The sequence below is a fragment of the Haliotis rufescens genome, unplaced genomic scaffold (assembly GCF_023055435.1).
Source record: "Haliotis rufescens isolate VD_foot unplaced genomic scaffold, xgHalRufe1.0.p SCAF_1, whole genome shotgun sequence".
Lineage (NCBI taxonomy): Eukaryota > Metazoa > Mollusca > Gastropoda > Lepetellida > Haliotidae > Haliotis > Haliotis rufescens.
The window spans coordinates 1,734,240-1,746,446 of record NW_025963779.1 but is presented as its reverse complement, the minus strand read 5'-3'; the positions used below and the strand labels follow the sequence as shown (position 1 = coordinate 1,746,446).

Sequence of the window (12,207 nt, the reverse complement as noted above, 5' to 3'; positions counted from 1 at the left end):
GATTCTAAAAACAATACAAATAATTAATTGTTATTGCATTTATGTTAGTATCGCAACGACTAATAACATTCATCTTAAATATTAACAATACAATTTGCATTATCTTCAATATTATAGCAACACTTAGTACTTTGTCTCAATTTAAAAAAATCTTTATAATTATTAATTAGTTGCAAATGAAACAACATATTATTTTTTTTAAAATGAAATACAAACTTCACTACATGTTATCATTTTGTACGAAAATGTCAGGTGCGTCACTGAAAGCTCCGTGCAGCGACGAATGTTATTGGTTTAGATTTACACCAATGAACCGCAATGTTCGAAGTTTTAGGTTGTCGCTTTGACTTACCTGCTCTTACATCAGTAACTGTTGCTGCGGTTCGGGGCGCATAGGGAACATGACATCTAATGTTGTTGTTGCAGCGGGGTTGATCATATTTAGACGTTTTGAAAATCAAGTGCAATATTTACTACTGAAAGCATCTTATGGAAGCAGACACTGGACACCGCCTAAAGGTGCCTACCGGATGACAAACGTTATAAGAAGTTGTTATGATGTATTATGTAGAAATCTATGTTATATATTCTCATTTCAGTGGTTAGTTATGAATAACATATTCCGCCGTTATCAATGCTCACGTTCACCTCTTTTATTTGGGTTGAACTGAGATTGTGACGGAAAAATTAAATTGAGGTAAGACTACGTTAATTTGCATAGGAGAAAACACTCCATGTAAGTTATAGTACCTAGATATACCCTTCTACCCTTAAATAGAATGTGGGGAAACATACTGTAATCTTTTTCTATGTTGGTTCAAGAGGAAGCCATCAAGCATGTGGCAAAGGCTGAAAGACAAAGTAACACATGATCTTAAATTTAAGTGCTAGTGTTTTAACCACAAGTAAGAACGTTTGTTTAGCAAAAAAACAGAAATAGCAGGTAATTTTTCTACATGTTTGAATGATCACTCAATGGCCAGCTGTAATCGAGTTGGGATCAAATTATCTGTATCTGTATTAGACAATGAAAATTCATGTTTAAAGCTGTGAGTGGCATTTTATGTACAACGGAGGTGTCGATTTAGCTTCTGCTCCCAAGTTGGTAGCCAGCCTGATCCTGAGACAGTGTTATGTGCTGTCATCATTTCTGTTGAGATAACCTTTTTTTAAATTATATGGATGCAATTGCAGGTCATGTTGACCCAGGAGAGGGAGAATTTGAAACTGCCTTACGAGAAACAGCAGAGGAAGCAGGATTAGCAAAGGATCAAATGAACATTTATGAAGACTATCAGAAAACATTAAACTATGATGTACGAGGGAAGCCCAAAAAAGTTGTGTACTGGCTTGCTGAGTTGAAAAAGCCAGATGACCCTGTGACCTTGTCAGAAGAGCACACAGACTATAAATGGTTGCCGGTGGACAAAGCTTGTGACACGGCCAGGTTCAGAGAGATGCAAAATGTCCTTTGTGATGTGGATCTGTACTTGAAATCGAGAAACTAATCATATTGCAAGACATAGCTACAGTCATAATTTTGTATTTTCAACATGTTTCTCACCAAAGCTCATTTTGCAATTTTGCAGCATCAGGTCTTTTCAAGAAGGCAGAGAAAGATCATGTTTAAAGAATATTTTCCAATATTTGAGAAATATTATATTAATAATAGTGCCATTACATCTGAAGATTTACATGTCATTCAACTATTTTTAACTATGTTTAATTTATTCATGCAGTTTCATGTTCGCGATTTTTACTTTGGATTTTAATTATTGTATCAAAAACATGTGATTAGGGTTTGTGAAATCAAGACTGTGGATGCCAACTTTTTACAATAATCTTTCAAGCTTAATTCTTACCCTAAGAGATAATTGGATCACATTGATCCATGAATGGAGATTCCCTGGATAACAGAGGATGGCCCACAGTAGACTTTTTGAACAGATGTATATATATAATCAGTAAAACCTTGTTTTCTTGACCCCATTATCTCAAAAGTACCGATACGTCGACCACCTTAGTCTATAATGTTCATGCCAGGTTATCTTAAATGTCCACACAGTATACTGACTCCAGTCCTTGTTTTAGCCCTTTAATGCCGAACGCCAGACAAGGTCACAACAATTACCAGTTTTTAATGTCTTTTGGTATCACGCGGCCGGGGATCGAACCCAGGACCTTCCGCTATCCAGGCAGACGCTCTACCACTAGACCAGGGAGGCGGTCCTGCTTGGTTTGAGAGAACAGGTTGCAACTGTACATCTGTTTGTTAATATTAAACTGCAGATGCTGACGTTTTTATTCATATGATATTGTCAAGCCACTTCAAGCACCTATTGAGGAAGAATTTATGAATGTTAAATCTACAACTTAAATGGGCTGTGGGGTAGCCTAGTGCTTGAAGCATCCACTCATGAAGACTGGGGTTCGAATTCCTATATGAGTACAAAGTCCATTTCTGGGGTCCACTGCTGTGATATTGCTGGAATATTGCTAAAAGCAGAGTGAAATTAGACTCGCTCACTCACAACAGGAAATGTATCCTGAATCGAAATATTGTAAATTGAATGGTGCAGAATCAACTTAATATTAATATTATTTTGGCCTAATACTTCACAATACATCTTGTATATCACTGCAGAGATATATGTGAATCCTTACGCAATGAATTGACAATTCTGTTAGTTAGGCGGAACCCAGTTGAAAAAAATGGCCACGAGAGGGACGCAAGTCACTATTCGGCTTGTCCCGGAACAACACAAGTGGGTCACGAATGATATATTCATAGAACTATCTCCCTTGTTTTACAAAGAACATATATATCCAGCATAAAGGGAAATTACTGGCAAGGTGTGGAGATACTGACGGTTTTGTCAATCTACCCCTATCCAACCAACGAGAAGAAAACAGCCATATCACTATATCACCATGAGGCACATTAGAATTTTGTTTGTTCACATAGTGGTAAATATACCCAACAACAAATTTCCTGTGACACCAATATTTTAGTGTTTTTTTCAAACAAGTAAAGTTTGGTTTTCAATATTGTAGTACATGTATGGAATCAAGTCACAAAAACGCAACTGTTACAGAAAAGCATGCATTCCATGCAAAAGTTGACTTTTATGCAAGCCCATGCACTTCACTACCCAAGAATGGATATAAAAACGTGTGTTAACGTGATTCCATATGCATTGTTTAGCATCGTGCTGACAACCACTCAGAAAAACAACAACATTACGCAATTATTCTACATTACGAAATGCCACGCCTGTCCGAAAATCCGAGTCAACGTGATGTTGCAAGACAGTTTAACGTCCACAGAAACACCATTTGGTGTTAATGGCAACGTTGGCAACAGACGAATGCAGTCAGAGACCATCATCGGAGTGGCAGGCCATACGTAACCAATAATCGACAAGACAACTGGATTCGAACAACAAACCTACGAAATTGATTCCAGCCAGCAACAGTGACTGCAAGAAGCATCCTTGGCCTTCGACAAATATCTTCACAAACCGTACGTCGTCGCCTCAGATAGGCAGGGTTTGTCGCCAGAAGACCCGCCAGACGTCCCATTTTGACAGGAAACCACCATCAAGCACGTCTACATTGGTGCAGACAGCGTCTACGCTGGTCGGCCGTGCAGTGGGGACAAGTTATATTCACTGACGAGTCTCGTTTTCACCTCAGCCACAGCGATGGACGGATTCGAGTGTACCGACGTCGAGGTGAACGTTACGTCAATCATTGTGTCATGGAAGAAGATCGGTTCGGGGGCGGCAGCGTTGTGGTATGGGGTGGGATTACAGCAAGACAGAGGACCCGTTTGATAGTGGTAGAGGGAAATCTCATTGACAGCGCTACCACGACAAGATCATCGGCCCTGTTGTTCTACCGTTTTTGCGTCGTCATAGCGCAGGCCTAATATTGCTCGACTTGTTCAGGATTCCCTTCAACATAACAACGTTAATGTCATTCCCTGGCCGGCACACTCCCCTGATCTCTCACCAATCGAGCACATGTGGGATGAGATGGATCGGCGCCTTCAACGTCAACCACGTGTTCCACAGACACTCCAGGAACTTCGAAACATGCTCCCTCAGATATGGACAGATATCCCAAAGGACTTTGTGCGACACCTGGTCCATTCCATGAGACGAAGATGTGTTGCTTGCATCGCAACCAGAGGTGGACACACGCTGTTGATTTGTAAATTGACATTTTGGCATGTTCATGGTTTTTTTTTATGAAATCATGCATTTTCTGAAGTCAGTATGGCAAATTAAACCATTTGAACACTTGCATGAGTCTTTCATCTGTTGCAAACCGAAATTGTTTCAGATTTGGTAAAAAACATATCTTTGCATTAAATCTTATTCAATGTCACAGGAACTTTTGTTGTTCAGTATATATACTATATAAAAATGTCAAATAAAGCCTAAGAAGAGATAGGCACTTAGGTCGCCTTATGCCATCAGAAAAAATGATGAAATGTGAAATTAATACACACATAAGGTTCCTTCTCTAGCAAAAATAACTCAGTCTTGATAAGTGTCCCTTAGATAGTTAACTTCAGTAGTGTCTGAGAAAACTTGTCCCAGTTCAATGCACACACTTTGCACCAAGTAATATAACGTGGGTCAAGGGCCGTAACTCTGTTAACAAATAATTTAAAGGACCAATTTTCGAACTCAGTCTTGACAAGTATCTTTTAGATAAGCTTGCAAACTTTTATTCATGTGACTTTAGTTTTTACGCAGAATGTACGAAGTTGAAAAGCACGGAGCAAGGGCCATAATTCTGTAAAAAATGAATTTATGACACCACATTTCGAACTCATTTGAGATCATGATCCAAAACATCAGTGTGTAAAATTTCATTTCTCTGACAAACAGTTTTTGAGAAAATTTATCCCCTGTGTGAACCGGACGGACGGTCGGACGAACTTCATTCCAATATCCTCCGCTTGACTTTGAAACACAAGATGTTGTATATTGATGATGTTTGAGAATTTACGATACGAGCGCTTCTGATTCAGAACCCCATTCTTGCCCTGAAAGGCGACTGTGCTTGTCGTAAGAGGCGACTATGCTTGTCGTAAGAGGCGACTAATGGGATCGGGTGGTCAGGCTCTCTGACTTGGTTGATGCATGTCACCCTATTCCAATTGCGTGGATCGTTGCTCATGATCTCAATATAGCTGGAATATTGCTGAGTGCGGTGTTAAATAACAAACAAACAAAAACAAGCGTACGTTAGAATTCTCGGCTGTAAGCCGACCGCGGACATTCAGGGATAGAAATGACCTGAATGCAACCATGCTTGTGGTAAGAGTCGACTTGATTATTTACAGGCCGCGGCTGGACTATTGATGGCTCCGGCGTAAAATGGCACACCATCTCTGAATATTCAGTAATACAGAGCTTGTAATGAAACGTTCAGCAAGTCCTATCACATTTAGGGGTAGAATAGGCCAGCAGCAACATATGCTTGCCATAAGAGGCGACTATGCATGTCGTAAGAGCCGACTATCGGGATCGGGTGGTCAGGTTCGCTGACTTGGTTGATGCATGTCATTGTATCCCAATTGCGTGGATCGATGCTCATGATGTCAATCACTGGATTGTCTGATTGTCTTCCGATACTTGTCAAGACTTACGGAGGTATTGTGCAACATAACCTGCAAGAATACACACTTTTGGTAAAGTGCCACCTTCATAGTTCGCTCTCCTTAATATTGTATTTCCAGTGTTTATAGGTTGTTAATAAGCTGGGTTTTTTTTCTAAATAATACATGACTTTGATCGTTTTGGTGTTCATTAGTACAAATTAGTAGTGACACAAACCTCAAATCCGTTTCATCCACGATACTGCCGGCACCAAACACTGCCATGGACCTACATTATTCATCGCGGTCATTACAAGAGTGAATCAGGTCACAGATTGATTACAGAGCAAAGCTTGTGTTACATCCATCCCCGAGAGAAGGCTGATTCAGTGACATGAAATAGCATCTCTGCCCATCCAATCAGTGACATTAAATAGTATCTCTGTCGATCCAATCAATGAAGGGTGCAGTGACGTGTGGTATAGTATCCCTGCCGATCCAATCAGTGACGTGATACAGTTTCTCTGTCGATCCAATCAATGAAGGGTGCAGTGACGTGTGGTATAGTACCCCTGCCGATCCATTCAGTGACGTGTGGTATAGTATCTCTGTCGATCCAATCAATGAAGGGTGCTGTGACGTGTGGTATAGTATCCCTGCCGATCCAATCAGTGACTTGATATAGTTTCTCTGTCGATCCAATCAATGAAGGGTGCAGTGACGTGTGGTATAGTATCTCTGTCGATCCAATCAATGAAGGGTGCAGTGACGTGTGGGATAGTATCTCTGTCGATCCAATCAGTGACTTGATATAGTTTCTCTGTCGATCCAATCAGTGAAGGGTGTAGTAACGTGTGGGATAGTATCTCTGTCGATCCAGTCAGTGAAGGGTGCAGTGACGTGTGGTATAGTATCTCTGTCGATCCAATCAGTGACGTGTGCTCTCCGTCGATCCAATCAATGAAGGGTGTAGTAACGTGTGGTATAGTATCTCTGTCGATCCAATCAGTGGCGTGTGATATAGTTTCTCTGTCGCTCTAGTCAATAATCAATGAAGGGTGTAGTAACGTGTGGTATAGTATCTCTGTCGATCCAATCAGTGAAGGGTGTAGTAACGTGTGGTATATTATCTCTGTCGATCCAATCAATGAAGGGTCAGTGGAGTGTGGTACAGTATCACTGTCGATCCATTCAGTGACGTGTGGTATAGTATCTCTGTCGTTCCAATCAATGAAGGGTCAGTGGAGTGTGGTACAGTATCACTGTCGATCCATTCAGTGACGTGTGCTCTCCGTCGATCCAATCAATGAAGGGTGTAGTAACGTGTGGTATAGTATCTCTGTCGATCCAATCAGTGGCGTGTGATATAGTTTCTCTGTCGCTCCAGTCAATAATCAACGAAGGGTGTAGTAACGTGTGGTATATTATCTCTGTCGATCCAATCAATGAAGGGTCAGTGGAGTGTGGTACAGTATCACTGTCGATCCATTCAGTGACGTGTGGTATAGTATCTCTGTCGATCCAATCAATGAAGGGTCAGTGGAGTGTGGTACAGTATCACTGTCGATCCATTCAGTGACGTGTGGTATAGTATCTCTGTCGATCCAATCAATGAAGGGTCAGTGGAGTGTGGTACAGTATCACTGTCGATCCATTCAGTGACGTGTGGTATAGTATCTCTGTCGATCCAATCAGTGAAGGGTGTAGTAACGTGTGGTATATTATCTCTGTCGATCCAATCAATGATGGGTGCAGTGACGTGTGGTATAGTATCTCTGTCGATCCAATCAGTGACGTGTGATCTCTGTCGATCCAATCAGCGAAGGGTGTAGTAACGTGTGGTATATTATCTCTGTCGATCCAATCAATGAAGGGTGCAGTGACGTGTGGTATAGTATCTCTGTCGATCCAATCAGTCAAGGGTGTAGTAACGTGTGGTATATTATCTCTGTCGATCCAATCAGTGGAGGATGCAGTGATATGTGGTATAGCTCTCTGTCGATCCATTCAGTGTCGTGTGCTCTCCGTCGATCCAATCAATGAAGGGTGTAGTAACGTGTGGTATAGTATCTCTGTCGATCCAATCAGTGGCGTGTGATATAGTTTCTCTGTCGCTCCAGTCAATAATCAATGAAGGGTGTAGTAACGTGTGGTATAGTATCTCTGTCGATCCAATCAGTGAAGGGTGTAGTAACGTGTGGTATATTATCTCTGTCGATCCAATCAATGAAGGGTCAGTGGAGTGTGGTACAGTGTCACTGTCGATCCATTCAGTGACGTGTGGTATAGTATCTCTGTCGATCCAATCAATGAAGGGTCAGTGGAGTGTGGTACAGTATCACTGTCGATCCATTCAGTGACGTGTGGTATAGTATCTCTGTCGATCCAATCAGTAAAGCTTGCAGCGACGTGTGGTATAGTATCTCTGTCGATCCAATCAATGAAGGGTGCAGTGACGTGTGGGATAGTATCTCTGTCGATCCAATCAGTGGAGGATGCAGTGATATGTGGTATAGCTCTCTGTCAATTCATTCAGTGACGTGTGATATAGTATCTCTGTCGATCCATTCAGTGGCGTGTGATAAAGTATATCTGTCGATCCAATCAGTGGTGGGTGCAGTGACGTGTAGGATAGTATCTCTGTCGATCCAGTCAGTGAAGGGTGCAGTGACGTGTGGTATAGTATCTCTGTCGATCCAATCAGTGACGTGTGATCTCCGTCGATCCAATCAATGAAGGGTGTAGTAACGTGTGGTATAGTATCTCTGTCGATCCAGTCAGTGAAGGGTGCAGTGACGTGTTGTATAGTATCTCTGTCGATCCAATCAGTGACGTGTGATCTCCGTCGATCCAATCAGTGAAGGGTGTAGTAACGTGTGGTATATTATCTCTGTCGATCCAATCAATGATGGGTGCAGTGACGTGTGGTATAGTATCTCTGTCGATCCAATCAGTGACGTGTGATCTCTGTCGATCCAATCAGTGAAGGGTGTAGTAACGTGTGGTATATTATCTCTGTCGATCCAATCAATGAAGGGTGCAGTGACGTGTGGTATAGTATCTCTGTCGATCCAATCAGTCAAGGGTGTAGTAACGTGTGGCTTAGTATCTCTGTCGATCCAATCAGTGGAGGGGGCAGTGATATGTGGTATAGCTCTCTGTCGATCCATTCAGTGTCGTGTGATAAAGTATCTCTGTCGATCCAATCAGTGAAGGGTGCAGTGACGTGTGGTATAGTATCTCTGTCGATCCAGTCAGTGAAGGGTGCAGTGACGTGTGGTATAGTATCTCTGTCGATCCAATCAGTGACGTGTGATCTCCGTCGATCCAATCAATGAAGGGTGTAGTAACGTGTGGTATAGTATCTCTGTCGATCCAGTCAGTGAAGGGTGCAGTGACGTGTTGTATAGTATCTCTGTCGATCCAATCAGTGGCGTGTGATTTAGTTTCTCTGTCGCTCCAGTCAATAATCAATGAAGGGTGTAGTAACGTGTGGTATAGTATCTCTGTCGATCCAATCAGTCAAGGGGGTAGTAACGTGTGGTATATTATCTCTGTCGATCCAATTAGTGGAGGATGCAGTGATATGTGGTATAGCTCTCTGTCGATCCAATCAATGAAGGGTCAGTGGAGTGTGGTACAGTATCAGTATCGATCCATTCAGTGACGTGTGGTATAGTATCTCTGTCGATCCAATCAGTGAAGGGTGCAGCGACGTGTGGTATAGTATCTCTATCGATCCAATCCATGAAGGATGCAGTGACGTGTGGTATAGTATCTCTGTCGATCCAATCAGTGAAGGGTGCAGTAACGTGTGGTATAGTATCTCTGTCGATCCATTCAGTGACGTGTGATATAGTAGCGCTATCGATCCAATCAGTGAAGGGTGCAGTGACGTGTGGGATAGTATCTCTGTCGATCCAATCAGTGACGTGTTATAGTATCTCTATCGATCCAATCAGTGAAGGGTGCAGTGACGTGTGGGATAGTATCTCTGTCGATCCAATCAGTGACGTGTTATAGTATCTCTGTCGATCCAGTCAGTGAAGGGTGCAGTGACGTGGTATAGTATCTCTGTCGATCCAAATAAATGAAGGGTGCAGTGACGTGTGGTATAGTATCACTGTCGATCCAATCAGTGACGTGATATAGTATCTCTGTCGATCCAATCAGTGAAGGGTGTAGTAACGTGTGGTATATTATCTCTGTCGATCCAATCAGTGGAGGATGCAGTTATATGTAGTATAGCTCTCTGTCGATCAAATCAATGAAGGGTCAGTGGAGTGTGGTACAGTATCACTGTCGATCCATTCAGTGACGTGTGGTATAGTATCTCTGTCGATCCAATCGGTGGAGGTTGCATTGACCTGTGGTATAGCTCTGTCGATCAATTCGGTGACGTGTGGTATAGTATATCTGTCCATCCAATCAATGAAGGGTGCAGTAATGTGTGGTATATTATCTCTGTCGATCCAATCAAGGAAGGGTGCAGTGACGTGTGGGATAGTATCCCTGCCGATCCAATCAGTGACGTGATATAGTTTCTCTGTCGATCCAATCAAGGAAGGGTGCAGTGACGTGTGGTATAGTATCTCTGTCGATCCTGTCAGTGAAGGGTGCAGTAATGTGTGGTGTCGTATCTCTGTGCAATTATCTCTTAAATGTTTTTTTTTTTATCTCTGGTTTACGTGTCGGGCAACAGTTCGGTACTTAATGGTATATTGTGGAAGTGTATATATGTTGATGGAAGGAGTTGGCGTATTTAACATGTATGTTAATAAACCTCCGTGTGTCGACACTGCGACCGGGCCATTGTAAATATTGGTGTTATGTTGTATGTATATATGTCTGTGTATGTAGCATTGCATAGTTTGGAGAGGAGAACAGTGGTTATATCATAGTCATTGTGTTCCTTTTGCAATTCCTGCACGTGACACGCACTGCAATACAAGTCCATGAACTGTGTGTTACTCTGTGTAACTGTGTTTTACTGTGACATTATTCTGCAAAAGAATAAAGGAAATCAAGAGTACAATTATATGCACGACGTCAGAAAAAGCGCAATACCACTATAACGTGTATACCGGCGTTTCACTGTATAGAAACACAAGGTGACCGGCTACTCGTTAACAGGCTGTAAGTGTCCCGAAGTAATCCACTTTATTTAAATATACAAGGATGTCAGTGCAGATTGCTTCTAATTCAGTACTTTAGCTTCTGCTTGGTTAAATCCCTACATTCATTATTTATAGACAACTGTGTACATTTGTACTATTGTAAGTCATTATTTATAGACAGCAGTGTACATTTGTACTATTGTAAGTCATTATGTATAGACAACAGTGTACATTTGTACCATTGTAAGTCATTATTTATAGACAACAGTGTACATTTGTACTATTGTAAGTCATTATTTATAGACAACAGTGTACATTTGTACCATTGTAAGTCATTATTTTAGTTTTCTACTTATAGCTTAATCTTTGTTACATTTGAGTCCATGTTAGTCTAAACTAAATATTGTTACAAGGAATATCGTCACAATTACACTTAATATGCAAAACATTAAGGGAATAGTCTGAGTAATTTGTGATAATTATTTCCCCTGTAAGCTGGCCGACGTGAGGTGATTGTACGTGAACGTATATGCAGCAGGAGTGATGGGGGTTACTCGGGGTTTATACATTATTCAATATCACGGCCGAGGCACCTCGAGAATGGATTTTACAGTATACTCGTGAATCTCTGGTATTCGGCCTGGCCAGCGAACGCCATAACAGCTATACCATGCGTCCCAGAGGATTGAACAGTGCATGCGAACGCCATAACAGCTATACCATGCGTCCTAGAGGACTGAACAGTGCATGCGAACGCCATAACAGCTATACCATGCGTCCCACAGGACTGAACAGTGCATGCGAACGCCATAACAGCTATACCATGCGTCCTAGAGGACTGAACAGTGCATGCGAATGACTTAACAGCTATACCATGCGTCCCAGAGGATTGAACAGTGCATGCGAACGCCATAACAGCTATACCATGCGTCCCACAGGACTGAACAGTGCATGCGAACGCCATAACAGCTATACCATGCGTCCTAGAGGACTGAACAGTGCATGCGAATGACTTAACAGCTATACCATGCGTCCCAGAGGATTGAACAGTGCATGCGAATGACTTAACAGCTATACCATGCGTCTCAGAGGATTGAACAGTGCATGCGAATGACTTAAATTATTTTCTTTTAAAGCAACATAAGAGGTAAGAAGTTTCGGCAATTCCGTCGTGGTGGAGACAGGTTGTACGTACAGAAGTAGAAATAAGCTGATGGAGCTCTCAAAACTCCAGAAATATTGGTTTGTTTCGTTTGTTTCATGTTTAACGTCTCTCTGCAATATTCCAGCTATATGACGGCGGTCTGTAAAAAATCGATTCTGGACCAGACAATCCAGTGATTGACATCATGAGCATCGATCCACGCAATTGGGATACGATGACATGCATGAACCAAGTCAGCGACCCTGACAACCCGATCCCGTTAGACTCCTCCTACGACAAGCATATAGGTTGCTGAAAACTTATTCTACCCC

General features: G+C 41.9%; 1 protein-coding gene across 1 annotated transcript; it reads left to right on the top strand.

Moving 5' to 3' along the window:
- Positions 1-297: 297 nt before the first annotated feature.
- On the top strand, positions 298-2,700 carry LOC124117455 (bis(5'-nucleosyl)-tetraphosphatase [asymmetrical]-like). Its single transcript, XM_046479359.2, has 2 exons — positions 298-519; positions 1,195-2,700. Exons 1-2 carry the CDS (start codon positions 402-404, stop codon positions 1,506-1,508), a joined length of 432 nt encoding a protein of 143 aa, XP_046335315.1. The 5' UTR covers positions 298-401; the 3' UTR covers positions 1,509-2,700.
- The last annotated feature ends 9,507 nt before the right edge of the window (positions 2,701-12,207 follow it).